Below are 18,353 nucleotides of genomic sequence, written 5' to 3'. Positions count from 1 at the left end.
CGCGACGTCGGGCGCGTCGCGCGTCGCCGCGCCGCCGGCCGCGACGCCGCCGGCGAGCGCGTCCGCGGCCTCGTCGCGCCAGCTCGCGAGGGACGGCTCCCCGAGGAGCGGGGGGCGGGACGCGGACGACGACGACGCCGCGCGGGACGACGCGGCCGCGCTCCGGCGGAGCGACGGCTCCGCGGCCGCGGCCGAGCCCGCGGCCGAGCCTGGGACCGCGCCCGGCGGCCCGAGGAGCGGGCTCGCCTCGAGGGCCCGGAGCGCGTCGAGCTGGCGCCGCAGGGCCCGGGACCGCGCCCGGCGCGCGCCGGGCGACGGCGCGGCGTCGAGGCGCGCGAGGCGCCGCCGCGCGGCGGCCGCGGCGACGCGCGCGCCGTGCCGCGACGCGCGCGCGGACTCGTGGGCGGCCTGGAGGGCCTCGAGGTCGCGGACGGCGGCCGCGCGCGCCTCGCGGAGGCCCCGCCGCTTCGCGACCTTGGCGGCGACCCAGGCGGCGTGCTCCGCGGCGCCCACGGCGCGCCCGGGCCGCGGCGGCGCCGCGCCCGGGCCCGGCTCGGGCGCGGGCCGCGGCGGCGGCGCGCCCTTGGCCCGGACCCAGGCCTCCCAGCAGGCCTGGGCGGCCCGGCGCCGCTCCGGGTCGTGGCAATGGGCCAGGCGGTCCTCGACGGCGTCGAGGGCGCCGCGGTGCGCCACGGCGGGCCGGAGCTTCGGCGCCGGCAGCGCCGCGCGCCGCATCTTGTCGTAGAACACGGCGATGGCGCGCCCCTGGTGCCGCGGCGCCTCCTCGATCCACGGCATGGCGCGCTTCCGCCATTTCTCCAGCGACTCGGCATTGCTCTGCCGCGCGGCGCTCATGGCGCTCCCCGAGCGCGCCCGCGCTACGGCGCTCGTAAGGGCGTATCATCAAATGTCGGCATCAACACCCGGGTATCATCGCCCGGCGGGCCGCGGTTGGGGCCGGACTCGGGGGGGCTGCCCGCGCGACGCCATGGCCTCGCACGTCGACGACGGCGCGGGCGCGGAGAACGCCGGCCGGTCCTACGCCCTCTACGTGCCGCTCGACGGCGCGCCGGGGGCGCCGACGCTCGGGTCCGTCCACGGGGCCCTCGCGGCGCTCCTCCAGGGCCGGGGCTGGCGGCGCGCGCGGCCCAGCGGCGCGCGGCCCGGCGCCGCGGCGCTCCTCCTCGGCGGGCCCTGCGGCGCGGGCCTGCCCTGGAAGGCGCTCCGCGTCCACCGGCCGCCGCCCGGCGCGCGGCCGCCGCTCGTCAACTTCTACCGTGACCACGCGCAAATATGCCGCAAGGCGTCGCTCGCGCGCGCGCTCCGGCGCGGCGGCGGCGCGGGCGACGCGCCGGCCTGGCTCCCGCTCACCTTCGTCTTCGCGCGCCGCCGCGCCGGCGCCGGGGCGGCGCGCGGCCCGACGCGCGCGCCGCGCAGGTGCCCGGCCGCGACGACCTCTCGGAGCGCGCCGCGCTCGCCGCCGCGCACGACGCGCGCGGCGGCGACGGCCGCGCCGCGTGGATCCTCAAGCCCTCGGACGGGGGCAAGGGCGCGCGCATCGCCATCTTCGACGACCTCGCCGCCATCGACGCGCACGTCGCGGCCCTCGCGCCGGGCGCATCCCCGCGCGCCGACGCGCGCCCTCGGACTTCAACTTGACTTCGACGCGACGGGCGCGCGACGGTCGGGACGCGAGGCCGTCGAGCGCGCGACGAGCGCGCGCGACTCGTCCACCCGGCGGCCGCATCGACGCGGACGCGGCCCGCGCGAGCGACGTCCGAAGGTTCGCGCCGCCGCAGGCTCCGTCGCGTGGGTCGCGTCCGCGTACCTCGGCGACCCGCTGCTCCTCGAGCCGGGCGGGCGCAAGTTCGACGTCCGCATCTGGGTGCTCGTCGACGCGGACTTCGGCGTCCACGTCTGGCGGCGGGGCGTGCTGCGGACGTGCTCCGTGCCGTTCTCGAACGACCGCGCGACGTTCGGCGACCCCTTCGTCCACCTCAGCAACCACTGCGTCCAGGAGCGGTGCGCGGCCTACGGCGCCCACGAGTCGGCGACGAACGAGGTCTGGCTCGAGGACTTCGACGCGTACCTCGCGGCGCGGCGCGGCGCGTCCCGGCGCGGGACGAGACCGCGACGCGCCCGACGTCAAAGACTCCGCGATCTCGGGCATGGTCCACGCGTTTCGGCCGACGTTTGGACGAGCGATCATGCCTCGGAGCGGCCTCGACGCGCGCGCGCTTTCTCCCGGAACGCGCGCGCGCGGAACGCTCCCGTCGAAGCGACGTCGCGCCGCGCAGGCGCGTCCGTCGAGCGCGACCTCGCGCCCCAGTGGCGCGCCATCGTCCGCGACGTGCTCGGCGCCGCGCGGGGCCGCATGGCGACGGACGCCTTCGAGCCGCCCTTCGCGTGCTTCCAGGTCTTCGGCTTCGACTTCATGGTCGACGACGCGCTCAAGGTCTGGCTCCTCGAGGTCAACTCGTCGCCGGCCATCGCCGCCGCGCTCGCCGCGGACTTCGCCGCGGACGTCGCCGCCGTCGCGGTCGACGCGTACCTCGACGGCGCGGACCCGGCGACGACGGGCTTCGTCCGCGTCTGACCGGCGGGGGGGGCGCGGCCCGGGCAACAGTCCATTAGGATGCTGCTTCGAGGCGAACTACGATGCGCCATCGGCGGGAGCATGTGGCCGACGTTCGCGCCGCGCCCGCCGCGGCCGCACGGCGGGCGCCGTTCCGCGGCCCGGCGTCGCGCGCGCGCGGCTCAGCCGTAGGCGCCGGGGCCCGGGGACGGGTAGCGGGACGCGTTGCTCTTGACCTGCGTGCGCCGCCCGAAGGAGAACGCCGGGTAGTTCTTCTGCGTGGACACCTTCTGCATGCCGAGGGACGAGTCCGTCCGGCAGCGGCCCGGGCCGACGACGTCCGCGTTGTTGCCCGCGAGGACGTGGCGGCCGGAGAGGGAGAAGGACGGCGCGAGCGGCTTCGTCGGGTCGCGGCGGACGATCTGCTGCCTGCGCGCCCGCCGGCCGCCGGTCGGGGACGCGTCGACCGGACGCCGACGCGCGGCGTGGGAACGAGCGCGCGGCCGGAGCGCGCGGCCGACGCGAGCGCGCGCCTCTCGTCGAGCGCGCCGCGGGGCGCGCGCGTCGCGCCGCGACCGCCGCGCGCGCGCCCGTCGACGTCGGGCCGACGGCGCGAGTTCCGCGCGGCGCGGCGCGTGAGGTGCCTGCGCGGGACGCGACCGTCGGAACGGACCGGTCCGGCGGAGCTTCGAACCGCTCGGTCGCATCGGCGTCGTTCCGGCCGATGCTGGGACGAGTCGTATGCTCTCGGCGCGTCCTGCGCAGACGGAACCCGCGCGCGCGCGCGCGCGTCGAAGTCGCGTCGGCGAGCGCCGCGTGCCGCGCGGCGCCGCGCGCGCCGGGGCCGGGGACCTCCGTGCCGTCGTTCGTCGTGATGGGCGTCTTGAGGCCGAAGGTGTACTGGGGCGCCCACTGCTTGTTCGGCGAGCTGCTCGGCTTGAGGAAGGAGTCCTCGCGGCAGACGCCGGGGCCCATGACGTCGGCCTGCTTGTAGGCGATGGCCGTGCGGCCGCCGAGGCTGCTCGCGGGGCTCGAGGGCCGCGTGGACAGGCGCTGCCGCCCGAGCTGGCTGCCGAGGTGGTACTGGCCCGGGCCCGGCGTGTCTGTCGCCGACCCCATGGCCTTGCGCATCTCCTTGCCGAAGCTGCTCCGCTGCGAGCTCCGGAGCTGGGGGTTCATCTGGCCGATGCCGCCGATCGTCGCGTAGTTGCCCGGGCCGGGCACCTTCTCGCTGAACGTCGCGGGCGTCGTCCACTTGCCCCCGAGGGACACGATGGGCGCCTTGGGCACCGTGAGCACGTCCATGGCGGCCGTCGCGTTGGCAGAGCGGGGGCATGTATCCGGGCGTTTCTGTCCAGGCCAGCCTTGCTGTTGTTGCAGAAACATCCAGGTCGAAGTGCCACAAAGAGGTCCAACTAAGAGGTCCCTAATGGGTTGCGCCGCGTCGCACCCGCCGCCCCCGCCGCCCTCGCCACCCGCGGCGCCCCCGGCGCCCCCGGCGCCGGCGGCGCGGCCGCGAGCGGCGGCGCGGCCGGCGACGGCGCCGCGCGACGCCCTCCCGGCGCCCGCCGACGCCGCGCTCGCGCGCGCGGCGCTGGAGACGCAGGGCCGGACGGCGGCGTCGCTCGCGCGCGTCCGGCGCCAGCTCGAGGACACGGCGGAGGTCGCCGACGCGACCGCGGACGCGCTCGAGGCGCAGGGCGACCAGCTCGCGGCCGTCGATCGCGACGCGCGGGGCGTAGGCGAAGCGCTCGGCCGGTCCAACCGGGGCTTCGACCGCTACGAGTCCTGGCGCATCTTCGGCGGCAAGTCCCACGCCGCGGCGCGGCGGGCCGGCGAGGCGCACCGGCCCGTGGAGCGGTCCGCGTCCGCGCGCCGCGTCGCGCGCAAGCACGGCGTCGCCGCGCCCGCGCCGCGGCCCGCGGCGGCGGCGGCGCCGCCGCCGCCGCGGCGCGTCGCGGCGCCCCCGGCGGCCGCCGTCGCCTGGGCGCGCGCCGACCCGGGCGGGCCCGAGCCGCGGCCGGGCCGCGGCGCGGGCCGCCGCGGCGTCGCCGCGGGCCTCGCGGGCCGCGACGGCGCCGAGGCGGCGGCGCTCGCCGAGCTCCGCGCGAACGACGGCGCCATCGACGCGAGCCTCGACGCCGTCGACGGCCTCGTCGACGCGCTCGCCGCGCGCGCGGCGGCGATGCGGTCGGCGACGGAGGCGCAGAACCGGAGCCTCGCGGCGACGTCGGCGACCGTCGACGACCTCCACCGCGGCGTCGCCAAGGTCAACGCCCGCGCCGCCCACAACCTCCGGCGCGCCTAGGCCGTCCCCGCGCGCGCACGCGCCTCGACAAAAATTACCACTCAAACGCCACACGATTATGGCCGACGACGGCGAGGCGCCGGCGGCGAAGCGGCTGCGCTGCGAGCGCCTCGGGTCGCGGCTGCTGGCCGGCGCCCGCGGCTACGGCAAGCTCATCCTCCTCGGCGAGCACTTCGTCGTCTACAAGGTGCCCGCGCTCGTCGCCGCGGTAGGACGCTACACGGACTGCGACGTGGCCCTCGAGGCCGGCGCGGGCATCGAGGTCGCGGACCACCGGCCCGCCGTGCCCGGCTACAAGGCGAAGAAGGGCGCCGAGGGCCGCGCCGCCGTCGCGCTCGTGCTCGACCACCTCGGCGTCGACTACGCGGCGCAAAAGGTGAAATTGACCTTCGGCGGCGACCTCACCGCGGCGCGCGGCCGGGCCGCACCCACGCGGGCGCCGCGCGCGGGCGCGCGCGGGACGTCGCGGCGCGCGTCCTCGACGAGAGCGCCGCGCGCTCGTCCCACCGCCGGCCGCGCGCGCGCGCGCGGCGCGATCGACGCCGGCGCAGGTGAGCGGCATCGGCGCGTCGGCGGCGCAGGTCGTCGCCCTCGCGCGCGCGCTCGGCCAGGCCGTCCCGGCCCTCGACCTCGACGAGGACGCGGTCAACGCCGCGGGCTACGAGGGCGAGAAGGGCTACCACGGCACGCCGTCGGGCATCGACAACACGGCCGCGACCTTCGGGGGCGTGCTCAAGTTCGCGCGCACGGCCGGCGCGCCCAAGTTCGAGAAGAAGGCGCTCCCGGCGCCGATCCGCGTCGTCTACGCGTCGACGGGCATCACGGCGTCGACGACCGCCGTCGTCGCCGACGTCGCCGCGAAGCGCGAATCGGACCCGGCCTGGTTCGACGGGCTCCTGCAGTCCTACGTCGGCCTCCTCGCGCGCGCGGAGGCCGCCCTCGACGCCGGCGACGTCGCCGCGCTCGGCGCGTGCCTCGACGAGAACCACGCGCTCTGCCAGAAGCTCACGGTGTCCTGCGCCGAGCTCGACGCGCTCGTGCTCGCCGCGCGCGGCGCCGGCGCGGCCGGCGCCAAGATGTCCGGCACGGGCCGCGGCGGCCTCATGATCGCCCTCGCGCCCGACGAGCAGGCCGAGGCCGCGATCAAGGCCGCGCTCGAGGCGCTCGCGCCCCAGGTCTGGACGACCGTCTTCTCCTAGGCCCCCCCGCTCCCCCCCGATATCGCGCGGGACGGCGCCGCCGAGTAGGAACGTACTTCACCCCCCCCGCCCGCGCCTAGGGCAGGTCCGCGTCGGCCTCGGCCTTGGCGGCCGCGGCCTTCCGCCGCTCGGCCTCCTTGGCCGCGTCGAGGAGCCCCGTCGTCGCGTCCGCGTCGGCCGCGTCGACGAGCGGCGGCAGCCGCGGCGCCGGGAGGAGGAGGAGCGCGGCCGTGAGGGCCGTGAGCGCGAGCTTGAGCTGCGTGTTCCAGCCGCCGAGCGCGCGGTAGTTGAACTTGAGCCAGAAGCCCCAGAGCGAGGTCAGGTAGCCGGCGACGAGGAGGTACTCGCCGGACGCGCCGTGCCACTTGAACGTGCGCTCGCCGAGCACCTCGAGCGTGCGCGCCTTGAGCGCGCCCGCCGTGGCCTGGACGACGAGCCACAGCAGCGTCGGGTAGCCCATCCAGACGTGGACCGCGCGCGACCAGGTCTCGTCGGTGCCGACCTGCGACTCGCCGCTCTCCTCGTGCGCGGTGAAGATGAAGCAGTAGCCCGCGGCGGCGAGGACGAACGCGAGCGCCATGAGTGCGCCGTGGACGCGGCGCCGGTCCTCCTTGACGTTCGGCGCCGGGCCGAAGTCGTCCTTGTACGCGAGCTGGCCGAGCGTCATCGCCGCGAAGAACGCGAGCGCCATGAGCACGGGGTGCCAGGAGAAGACGTTCGCCCAGCCCGTGCCGCCGACGCCCTTGTCGAGCATGGCCCAGAAGACGAGCGCGGCCGTCGCGAGGCCGAGCGTCGCGACGAGCGCGGACGCGACGCGGCCCGTGAGCGCGCCGTTGAGCACGGTCTGCGCGGCCCAGCCGCAGAGGAGCACGGCCGCGAGCGTGTTCTGCTCGTCGCCCGGCGAGCCGACGGCCTCCATGGCGCCGCGGACGACGATGGGCGCGAGGCCGAGCGCGAAGTTGATGCCGTACTGCGACGCGAGGAGCATCTCCTCCCGGTCGAGGCCCGCGGCCTTGTCGAGGATGAGCGCGTTGTAGGGCGCGGACGTGAGGCAGTTCGCGAGGTAGAAGACGAGCGACGCGGCGACGAAGACGGCGTTGAGGAAGCCCCTCATCGCGCCCGCCGCCGTCGCGAGCGTGAACAGCGCGCCGATCGCGAGGCCCTCGACGAACTCGAGGCGGTCGAGCGCCGTGCCCGGGTCCGCGGCGCCCGCGCGGACGGCGAACGCGTACTGGCCCGCGGCCTGCGCGAAGCCGAAGGCGCTGAGGCTGTAGCCCGCGGCGATGTAGCCCCAGCCGTAGTTGTCCGCGAGCACGACGACGGCGCCGACCTCCCAGCCGAGGCGCTGGTAGATGCGCAGCAGGTTCCCGAGAAAGATCTCGCCGAGGAGCGAGTCGCGGCCGTCGAGGCCGAAGAGGCCCGGCGCGGGCGCGCGGCCCTTGTCGTCGTCGTCGAGGCCCGACGCCGCGGGCCGGCCGTAGGCCGCCTCGAGCGCCGCGTCGTCGGGGAGCCGCGCGGCGACGGCGGCGAGCACGCACGCGCCCCAGGCCGCCATGACGACGGCCGACAGCGACTCCTCGAGCGCGGCGGACCCCAGGGCCTCGGCGACGGCGAGGCACGAGCTCGAGATCGCGGGCCCGAGCACGAGGCCGACGCCGACGAACGACTGGTACATGGCGAGGTAGCGCACGCGGTGCTCCGCCGCCGAGTAGCCCACGAGCGCGAGGTTCGCGTTGTACATCGCGCCCGCCTCGAGGCCCACGACGAACCGCGCGGCGAGGAGGCCGTAGAACGTCGTCGACGCGCCGAGGTCCGCGAGGCACACGGCCGCGAAGAGCGCGTTCCCGCCGCACATGATCGCCGCCTGCGCGACGTAGGCCGGCCGGATGCTGTAGCGGTCGTAGGTGCTCCAAAAGTAGAGGCTCACGAGCGCGCCGCCCGCGTAGCTCGACACGATGACCCCGCTCTCCAGCAGCGTCGCGCTGTAGTACGTCGACACGGGCACGAGGAGCGTGAAGTTCGCCATGACCGACGTGCACACGACGGCCGTGAAGAAGAGCAGCGGCGGCGGCACCTCGCCATCGTGGACGACCATGCCGAGGCGCCGGCGCGGGGGCGGGCGGCGCCGCCGCGGGGGCCGACGCTGTCGACGACGCCTGGCCTCCTTTCCCGGCGCGACGGCCGACGCGCTCGACGCGCTTGGCCTCCTTTCCCTGCGCGACGGCCGACGCCCTCGACGAGAGTTGGTCTCCTTCCTGCGCGACGGCCGACGCGCTCGACGCTTGGCCTCGTTTCCCCAAGTTCGATGCGTGGCGAAAATAGTGCACCTTTCCGTTCAATGATCCTTCAAGTCTTAGTGATTACTCGTTCCGGAGACACTTCCCGAGACTGCGGAGCTATTCTTCTTATTATTATGGGTGCTTTAACGTGGGGATTTCATGGCGCTCGTGTGCTGCGGGGTCTTCGAAGGGACCCTAGCACGCGAAGGCGGAGAGGAGCTTGAACTGACGACGACGGGGTTCCACACCATGCGGTAGTTCCGGCACTTGACCTTGAACTGCCTGACGACGGCGAGGGACTCGGCCTGGGGCCAGGTCGCGTTGAGCGAGGCGGTCTCGACGGCCGAGACCTTCACGCGCGTCTTCGAGTTCGGCGCGGCGGCGGCGTAGGCCGCGCACTCGTCGTCGCCCGCGCAGATGAGCTCGTTGAACTTGTCCTTCTCGACGTCGATCGTCGTGAAGGACACGCGCGCGGAGCCCATGTGCTCGTAGCTCCGGAGGTACTCGAGGCCGACGGTGCTCGCTTTGCCGCAGGGGACGACGATCGACAGCTCGGAGGTCGCGGCCGCGGTCGCGTTGACGATCCAGCCCGGGGGCTTGTCCGGGCGGTCCCGACCCAGGGCCCAGCCGCCGCCCGCGCGGACCTCGGCGCCCGGGCGCCCCGCGGCGTCGGCGTCGGCGGCGACGTGGCGCGCGGCCATGCCCAGCGAGCAGGCGGCGAGCTCCGCCAGCTCGTCGGGGCTCGACAGCGTGCCGTTGCCCGGCGCCCAGTCGGGGACGACGGCGCCGTCGCCGCGCTCCGCGCGCCGCACGAGCGCGAGCACCGCCGCGTGCGCCGCGTCGGCGACGAACGCGTGCGCGGCGGCGCCCGGGTGGCGGTCGACGTCGCCGCCCTTGGAGGCCGGCGCGCGCCAGAGCTCGGCGAGGCGCGCGTTCCCGAGGAGCTCGCCCGCGGGCCAGAGGCCGTCGTGGTCCTGCAGCGCGAAGGACGACGCGCCGTGGAACGTCGCGACGCGGTCGTAGATGCGCGCGTGGCCCCGGAGCACGGCCGCGTAGGCCGCGGCCCGCTCCGGGTCGGCCCAGAGCGCGCGCCAGTCGCCGAAGGCCGGCTTCGTCGTCGGCATGTGGAACTTGGGCGGCAGGATCGTCGTGAGGAAGAGCACGGCGGGCGGCGGCTCGCGCCGGCTCCTCGCGAGCTTCGCCAGGGCCACGAGGAAGGCCTCGGCGACGCGGCGCACGGACGCGTCGACGGCCGCGCCGCCCTCGCGCGCGTCCTCGATCGTCGGCCGGTTGTCGTTCTGCGAGTAGTCGACGACGACGACGTCCGTGCCCGCGAGCACGCGCGTCGACAGCAGGCTCACGCACCAGCCCAGGGACGACGCCGGCACGCAGGCGTTGTGCAGGCTCACGCCCGCGCCGAGGCTCGACCGCAGCTTCGCCAGGAGCTGCGAGGGCCAGGCCTTGCCCTTTTTGTCCTCGTCCGACTTGGCGAGGTTGCCGCCGCACGTCATGGAACCGCCGAGCACCGCGATCTTCATCCGCTTCGCGCACCGCCACTTCGCCAGCACGCGGCCCCAGCCCCGCCCGGCGACGCGGAGGCCGGACTCGTCGACGGCGCCGAAGCGCACGACCGTCGCGTTGCCACCCGCGGGAGGGGCCGCGCACGCCGCGGGCGCCGCCGCGGGCGGAGGCGCCGCCGCGGCGTCCGTCCCGTTCGCGCGGTCGAGGGCCTCGAGGACGTCGGCGAGCCCGTGCTCGACGCGCGCCGTCTCCGCGGCGAGCGCGGCGCCCCGCGTCTCGAGCTCGGCGAGCCGCTCCTCGAGCTCGGCGCGTTGCGTCTCGAGGCGCAGGGCGGGGCTCGCTTGCGTGCGCGCAGTGTCCTGCAGAGCCTGCTCGGCCGCCGGCCCGCGCAGCCCTTCGGCCCGCTCTCGCTTCCGCTGCTCCCGGCGCTGCACCTCTTTCGGAGAGATCTTTCGCGAGTTGGCGACCGCGACGAGCGCGAACGCGAGAAGGTTAGGGAAGCTCACCATCTCATCGGGATACCAGTACGGTGGAAGGCACGGACCCAGATGACTTCACGAACGTCTTCACGAGTCGAACTTGAAGCCCCGGCGAGCGAGAGCGGCCCCGTCGCCGGCCGTATGCGGAGACGTCGATCTGGACGATTATCCAGGGGGGTTCAAGCACCTCGGCGAACCGGGCTATAGCTAGCCGGCGGCACGAGGCCGCCGACTAATCGTCGCAGCGGAGGCTGGCCGTGGTGGTGGCGAGGGCGGCGCGGCCCGCGAGGCGGAGAGGGGGATTGCTCGACGGCCTTCCAGGTGCCAGGCAGGGCAGGTAGCGCACGCGGTGCTTCGCGGCGGTGGGACCCCACTCGCGGTGGAGCTGGAGGGGGATTGAGCTGGCACCGAGGAGTGGCTGGAGGCAGAAGGTGTGTGCTTCAAGTTTTAGGCACCAACTGCCATCTTGACTGTCGCGGATCTCAAAGGGCCAATCAGTCGAGACTGAGGACGGAGCAGAGGTCAGCGCCGTAGTTGTAGACTTGAGCAACTTCTGCCGGAGCCAGCGACCGCGACCAAATGGCGAGCGACTTGATTGTCCCCTGGAAGTAGTTCTGTCCTCCCGCGGACGTTCCGAGCACGTGGTACGATCGCGTGAGCGTTTTTGGCTCCCACCCACTCGATGTGTAGCCCTTGAGTTCTCCATCTTTGTACAGACGCATCGTCGTCGTAGTCAAACGCGTCGTCACCATGAGGTGCGTCAGCACTCCCGGATCGATAAATCGGGAAGCGCTGGTCGACTTGGTCGTCGCATCCGCGTCGATGCCCTGCAGGATCCAATAATCAATGGTGTCAGTGAACTTGTCGCCTTTGATGATGATGTTGTTGCTAACTTCGCCGTTTCCAAAATCGAGGAGATAGCCGTCATCGGTGATTTCCTCCCACTCGACCCACATCGATATCGTCATCGGTCCGCCGAGCTCGACATCGTCGAGATCCACGTAGTCGTCGACTCCGTCGAAGTAGATCCCTTCACCGACGGAACATGTGGCGCCGTGTTTCAGGGTCGCGCTCATGGAGCCGACGTGGTCGGACAAGCGACAGGCAGCGCTAAAGCACAGCGCGTGATCGAGCGCGGTCGAGATCGACGGCTTTCCGACGAGGGCTCCGGAGAATGAGGTGTAGTACTGGGTTGTGCTGCCAGTTGCGTCCCCATCGTCCGCGTTGTTCACAATGTTGAGTTCGTCGTCTGTGTCGAGGTACAGCATCGCGTTGAGGTGCGCGTTCTGGTGATTGATCTTGCTATAAGAGTGGGTGTGACGATATCCCGAGTTCCCGTTTAGTGATTGACCCGTAGTCGCAGAACCACCGGACGTCCAAGCCGAGAGCTTCGTATCAGCTCCGTTCAGGTAGAGACGGAAATCGCGAGTCCCGAACGAGGATCGAATTGCGACGTCGATGCGGTAGAGACCGTAGGCCGGCGCGGTGAAGACGGACGTCGCCGTCGAATACCCATTCCCGACGTCCAGGAGCTCCGTATCAAACGTCACAACAGTCCCCGACGCGACAGCACTCTGATCTGCCGTCTTGACCGCGTGAAACGCGATGGCCTGGTTCCAGGGAGAGATGACGAAGTCGTCCAGGGCCGCGAGGTTGGCCTCGACGTCGCGGCCGCCCACCAGGAGCCCACCGCCTTCGACGTAGAAGTTCACACCGTTCCAACCCAGATAGCCGGTATCGGTCGTGTCCTCCTCGAGCTGACGACCCTCTCCTCCTTGCAGACGTCGATCCGCGGCGACCTCCTCCTGCAGGGCCTCAAACATGGCGAGGAGCGTCTCGACGCGGGATTCTGCCGCCATCAGCCGGTCGAGAAGGGCACCGTCATCGTAGCCGGCAGCGCTCGCGATTCCCAGCATCACCGAGAGAAGCGCGGCGCGCGCGTCCAGTCCGAAGGCCTTGCCCGGCGAAATGGAGAGCCTTCGGACGATCCCCACTGAGAGCGCGGCGGTCGTGACGAGGGACTCGGACACGAAAGTCGGTGCGGGCGTGTCTGGAAGGAGCCTCGGCGAAGCGAGTTCGTCTTGAGAGGGAATGACGCACGGTCGTCCAGGAAAAGTGATGACACAGGACGAAGCCATCGCGATCATGTCCTTCCAAGACGAAGCGGAGCGCGTTTCGTGCAGAGTCTCGAGGATCATCTGCTGCCGAGAAGCCCCTCCGGGCTGCTCCTCAGGGCACGTCGTTGTCTCCATTGTCAGGTGGACGGAGAATTCTTTCCCGGCTCTGGCGCTGTGCCGGAAGCCCGACGGGACCCGCATCGCGCTCCCGGGCGCCAACGGGACGCGCGCGCGCACGTGCGTCGCGTTCTGGTGCTCGTCGTCGCGCCGCGCGGCGTGCCAATCCGAGACGGTGGCGTACGCCCAATCCTTGACGCCCGCGAGCTGCAGTACGTAGACATCGCCCAAGTCCGCATGCTCCGGGAGCGCCGAGGCTCCAGCCGAGGAGAAGTACAGGTGGGCCGTCGTCGTCGCGTCGGTGGACGAGCATGCCGGCTCGAGCGCCGGGAAGTCGCCGAGCAGCCCTTCGATCTTGTGGAGACTGGTCAAATTGAGGTACTCGTACTGAAAGATGACGGACACGTGCTTGCGCGCCGTCGCGATGACATCGACCAGGGACTCGGCGTCTTCATTGAGGCACGTCGAGAGGACGCGCTGCCGCAGCTCCTCGTCCAGGTCGTCGTGCCCGGCGTCGCCTCGGACGAGCAGGTACGGCTCGTGGCATCGGCGGCTGTCTGCGAACGGCTCGATCAGCTCAGACAGTGTGAGCGGCCTAGGCGCATGGTCGATGCCAAGGCCCGGTAGGAAGACCTCTGGGAGCCGCTCCCAAGGTTGGAGCGGCAGGTGGACGGGCCCAGGCCAGTGCGGCACCGGCAGGGCGTGGGGCGCAGCTGCGGACGGCTTGCTCCCAGCGAAGCCGCATAGCAAGGCGATGATGGTCGATGGCGACATGGTCTCAGGTTCTCTGCTTCCCGAGGAAATTATAATTTGTGATGGTACCTGAAATCACAACGCATTCTTGTTATATCTTTGTTATATCTCGAGCGTCCATGTTATATCTCGATTATTTCGCCGTAGGCACGGTACAAGAGGCATTTTTTTTCAGAGGAAGTAAAATAATTATTGTTGATTCTTCGAAAAAGTAAAAAAAATGTAAATGCTAACCCTATGATAGGTGAAAGCATTGGTGAGGCCCTGACTAATGTCATGGCTGACCGTGCCATGGACTCGGACAGCATCAACAGGTTTGATACCATGGTCGAAAACGGCGAGGCGAGCCCTCGGCCCGAGCCCGCCACAACTGAACAGGCTGTGGCCCTAGCTTTGGACAATCTGACATCAGAGAAATGTCGGATAGACGTTCAAGTTGTCCCCTGTCCAGATGACGACTATCGACCTTACGTGGCAGGTGCAAAGGCTGGGGCCATCGGACCGCCCCTCAACGACAGTACACCACTACGCTTCAACCAGGTGAACCCCAAGAGGAAGGACTCCCAGAGCAACTTGAGGTATGAGAAGTACAAACGGGCTCGGACTTATGGGGAGTACAAGGTACTGAACCCTGTCCTGACACAGGCGGACCTCAGGAACGACCTGTCAGTGAGTAAGGGATATCTGTGGTGGTCCTCTCCCAGCTCGCCGCTTCCCCGGGGTCCGGGGTGGCGCGGCTTATATTTTTTGGCCCGCCCGCCACCCTCCTTCGGCACAAATGAAGCACCCGCCCTGCCCTACCCTCCTCCATCCCCGCTGAGGTGGCTGCGCCATCCAAATCTATCCAAGCGCGGTCCGTCGGCCTTCATTCTGGCATCTTTAATTGAAACTGAGCTCCCGTGAACTATGGAGCTTGCCGCCATGGCCGCTGCGCTAATTTCGCTAACTATCATGTGGCGCAGCGACGCCTACCCAGCGATTTGCTCCGACAACAGCGCGGTGCTGGACCCGCGCTCCGCTGTCGGACGGTTCGACGATCCAACTGCGTGGATCCCGCGGGGCGCAGTGGGACTCGAGAAGTACGCCGAAGTCGCCGGGTCTCTGGCAGCGGCGGAGTTCGGGTATGAGCCCGTGCTGGCCGTTCCGTCGTTGGCAAGCGCGCTCGGTGTCGTCTTGCACGGGGCTTCGAAGCTCGCCTTTTCTGTGGGAGCGAGTCTGCAGCTTGCCAACTCGTACGAGGCACCGCCAGTGTGCTCGGGCCAGACCATCGACACGCTGACGCAGAGCCCGTCCTCGGCGCCGACGTCGAGCGCGCCGCCGTCAGCAACATTCGCACCGAGGATCGGCGATGCCGACTCCCGCGCCGACTTTGAACGGAACCGCCGCGGTCTTCCAGAAAGTCTGCTCCATGGACAGCAGCGCGGTGCTGAATCCGCGTCAGGCCATCGGACGGTTCGACGATCCTACCGCGTGGATCCCACGAGGGGAAGTGGGACTCGAGAAGTACGCTGAAGTCGCCGGATCTCTGGCAGCGGAGGAGTTCGGGTACGAGCCCGTGCTGGCCGTCACGTCCGATGATGATGCGAGTGCGCTCGGGGTCGTGCTACATGGTCCGTCGAAGCTGGCCTTTGCTGTCGGAGCGGGGCTGCGGCTGGCGCGCACGAATGAGGCGCCGAAAACGTGCTCAGACCAAACAATCGACGTGCTGACGCAGAGCCCGTCCTCCGCTCCTACTTCGACCGCGGTGCCCACCATGACGCTCTCGCCGACGACGGCGATGCCTACTACTGCGCCTCCGACGACCATGCCAACAATCCACGGAGCTGACGCGGTCTACGCGAAGATCTGCTCCGAGAACAGCGCGGTGCTGGACCCGCGCTCCGCGGTCGGACGATTCGACGATCCAACTGCATGGATCCCGCGAGGGGAAGTGGGACTCGAAAAGTACGCCGAAGTCGCCGGATCTCTGGCGGCGGAGGAGTTCGGGTACGAGCCCGTGCTGGTCGTCACGTCGGGGGCGAGCGCGCTCGGTGTAGCGTTGCACGGCCCATCAAAGCTCTCGTTTTCAGTCGGAACAGGCCTACGGCTCGGGAGCTCGAGCGGAACGCCGCCAGTGTGCTCGGGCCAGACCATCGACACGCTGACGCAGAGCCCGTCCTCGGCGCCGACGTCGAGCGCGCCGCCGTCAGCAACACTCGCACCTACTACGGCGATGCCGACTCCCGCGCCGACTTTGAACGGAACCGCCGCGGCCTTCCAGAAAGTCTGCTCCATGGACAGCAGCGCGGTGCTGAATCCGCGTCAGGCCATCGGACGGTTCGACGATCCTACCGCGTGGATCCCACGAGGGGAAGTGGGACTCGAGAAGTACGCTGAAGTCGCCGGATCTCTGGCAGCGGAGGAGTTCGGGTACGAGCCCGTGCTGGCCGTCACGTCCGATGATGATGCGAGTGCGCTCGGGGTCGTGCTACATGGTCCGTCGAAGCTGGCCTTTGCTGTCGGAGCGGGGCTGCGGCTGGCGCGCACGAATGAGGCGCCGAAAACGTGCTCAGACCAAACAATCGACGTGCTGACGCAGAGCCCGTCCTCCGCTCCTACTTCGACCGCGGTGCCCACCATGACGCTCTCGCCGACGACGGCGATGCCTACTACCGCGATGCCAACAATCCACGGAGCTGACGCGGTCTACGCGAAGATCTGCTCCGAGAACAGCGCGGTGCTGGACCCGCGCTCCGCTGTCGGACGATTCGACGATCCAACTGCATGGATCCCGCGGGGCGCAGTGGGACTCGAGAAGTACGCCGAAGTCGCCGGATCTCTGGCGGCGGAGGAGTTCGGGTACGAGCCCGTGCTGGTCGTCACGTCGGGGGCGAGCGTGCTCGGTGTAGCGTTGCACGGCCCATCAAAGCTCTCGTTTTCAGTCGGAACAGGCCTACGGCTCGGGAGCTCGAGCGGAACGCCGCCAGTGTGCTCGGGCCAGACCATCGACACGCTGACGCAGAGCCCGTCCTCGGCACCGACGACCCTTCTCCCATCTCAAAGCCCCAGCGTGCGACCTTCGACTTCGGCACCGACGACCGCGGTGCCATCCCTCGCACCAACAGCCCTACCTCGCCCTGAGCCGACGAAGCCTCCCTCCGGTGCACCGTCGCCATGTCCGTCTCCACAGCCGACACTATCACCGACAGTGACACCGTCCTCGAGTCCGTCGCTAGGCCCCACAGCCCTACCTTGGCCTGTACCGACAACAGTTCCCTCGTTTTTACCTTCTGGAGAACCAACATCATCGCCGACACCGAGACCATCTTCGGTCCCGTCGCCCTCTCCGTCCGCGACCCCGACGACTGCTTCGCCGTCGTCCTCTCCGTCACCGGCCCCGACGACAGCTGCACCATCGCTGCCGGCGCCTAGCACGGCTGCTCCCACGTTCTCGCCGACGCGGGCCCCGACGGCAGCTCCGGTGCCCGCGCCTTCCGTATGCCCGTCTTTCGGTCCGTCCGCGACGCCGACGACTGCTTCGCCGTCGTCCTCTCCGTCACCGGCCCCGACGACAGCTGCACCATCGCTGCCGGCGCCTAGCACGGCTGCTCCCACGTTCTCGCCGACGCGTGCCCCGACGGCGGCTCCGGTGCCCGCGCCTTCCGTATGCCCGTCTTTCGGTCCATCCGCGACGCCGACGACTGCTTCGCCGTCGTCCTCTCCGTCACCGGCCCCGACGACAGCTGCACCATCGCTGCCGGCGCCTAGCACGGCTGCTCCCACGTTCTCGCCGACGCGTGCCCCGTTGCCTGCACCTGTTGCGGCGCCAACCGTTCGGCCGACTCCCGCAGAACCAACAGCGACGCCTTCCGCAGAACCACCGACGATGCCCACGCAAATAGCGCCAACTCCGAAACCGACACCTTTTCCACAAGACATGTCACCCATGCCCACTCCAAATCCCAGCTCGAATTGCGAGGACTCATCGTCGTGGTATCGGAAAAAGAGCAAGTACGACTGCGACTACATGGCGAAGAAGCCCGAGAAATGCTCCAAGAAGGGCGAGGGCAAGGTCAAAGGAGACGCGGCGTGCCCCGTCGCCTGCGGGACATGCGACGCGAGCGCTCCGGTGCCCTCACCTACAGGTGGCGTCGAGGGACCGTGCGAGGACTCATCTTCATGGTATTGGAAAAAGAGCAAGTACGACTGCGACTACATGGCGAAGAAGCCCGAGAAATGCTCCAAGAAGGGCGAGGGCAAGGTCAAAGGAGACGCGGCGTGCCCCGTCGCCTGCGGGACATGCGACGCGAGCGCTCCGGTGCCCTCACCTACAGGTGGCGTCGAGGGACCGTGCGAGGACTCATCTTCATGGTATTGGAAAAAGAGCAAGTACGACTGCGACTACATGGCGAAGAAGCCCGAGAAATGCTCCAAGAAGGGCGAGGGCAAGGTCAAAGGAGACGCGGCGTGCCCCGTCGCCTGCGGGATTTGCAGCACCGAACACCGTCGGGTGCTCCGCGGCAACTAAGCTGGTAATCTAGCCAAGTTTCTAGCTCGCCCGCCAGACCCCTCTTCCCCGGATCGGGAACGACATCACTCACCCGAGTCGAACGTTAACCTCATGTTGGACTAGTTATTGAAGGGGATGCGCGCCCGACTGCGTCCGTCCGCATGTTGTACATTTGCGTCCTCTCTCTCTCTAGCGCATTAGGCGACGCACCCCGCCTACGCGCCAGCCTTGGGCGGGCGCGGGCACTGGGGGGCCCACTAAAGCCGCACCGGGCCTCGGGGGGGCTCCTTTTGAGGGGCCGGGATCGTCCCTGTTGCAGGGGCCCAGACGACCCTGGCGCGGAGCTTGGCTCCTGACGCGGCCCGCGGAGCTTGGCTCTCGATCGGGGACGCTACGCACTCGGAGGCCGCGAGGTCCAGACGGGGGAGCATACCGCACCGGGGGCCGGCTGCCAGGGCCGACGTACCCCGCTGCGATTTCTCCAGGCAGGCCGGCGCACGCGGCGACCCGGGCTTG

The 18,353-nt window shown here is 70.6% G+C and overlaps 2 protein-coding genes across 2 annotated transcripts; both read left to right on the top strand.

Annotated features, from left to right (window-relative positions):
• Positions 1-5,022: 5,022 nt before the first annotated feature.
• AURANDRAFT_12350 (hypothetical protein) lies at positions 5,023-6,055 on the top strand (the record flags this gene model as incomplete). Its single annotated transcript, XM_009041633.1, has 2 exons — positions 5,023-5,345; positions 5,440-6,055. Coding segments are annotated over 2 exons (939 nt in total), but the record flags the coding sequence as incomplete, so codon positions are not given.
• A 5,911-nt stretch (positions 6,056-11,966) lies between these two features.
• On the top strand, positions 11,967-17,855 carry AURANDRAFT_66382 (hypothetical protein; the record flags this gene model as incomplete). The annotated part of the gene is made up of 6 exons (XM_009041634.1): positions 11,967-12,013; positions 12,620-12,715; positions 13,496-13,500; positions 13,593-13,604; positions 13,827-13,926; positions 17,294-17,855. 6 exons carry the CDS (start codon positions 11,967-11,969, stop codon positions 17,853-17,855), a joined length of 822 nt encoding a protein of 273 aa, XP_009039882.1.
• Positions 17,856-18,353: the final 498 nt, after the last annotated feature.

This window comes from Aureococcus anophagefferens, assembly GCF_000186865.1.
Source record: "Aureococcus anophagefferens unplaced genomic scaffold AURANscaffold_22, whole genome shotgun sequence".
NCBI classification, from domain to species: domain Eukaryota; class Pelagophyceae; order Pelagomonadales; family Pelagomonadaceae; genus Aureococcus; species Aureococcus anophagefferens.
Note: the sequence above shows the minus strand (reverse complement) of the source record. Positions and strands in the feature narration are given on the sequence as shown.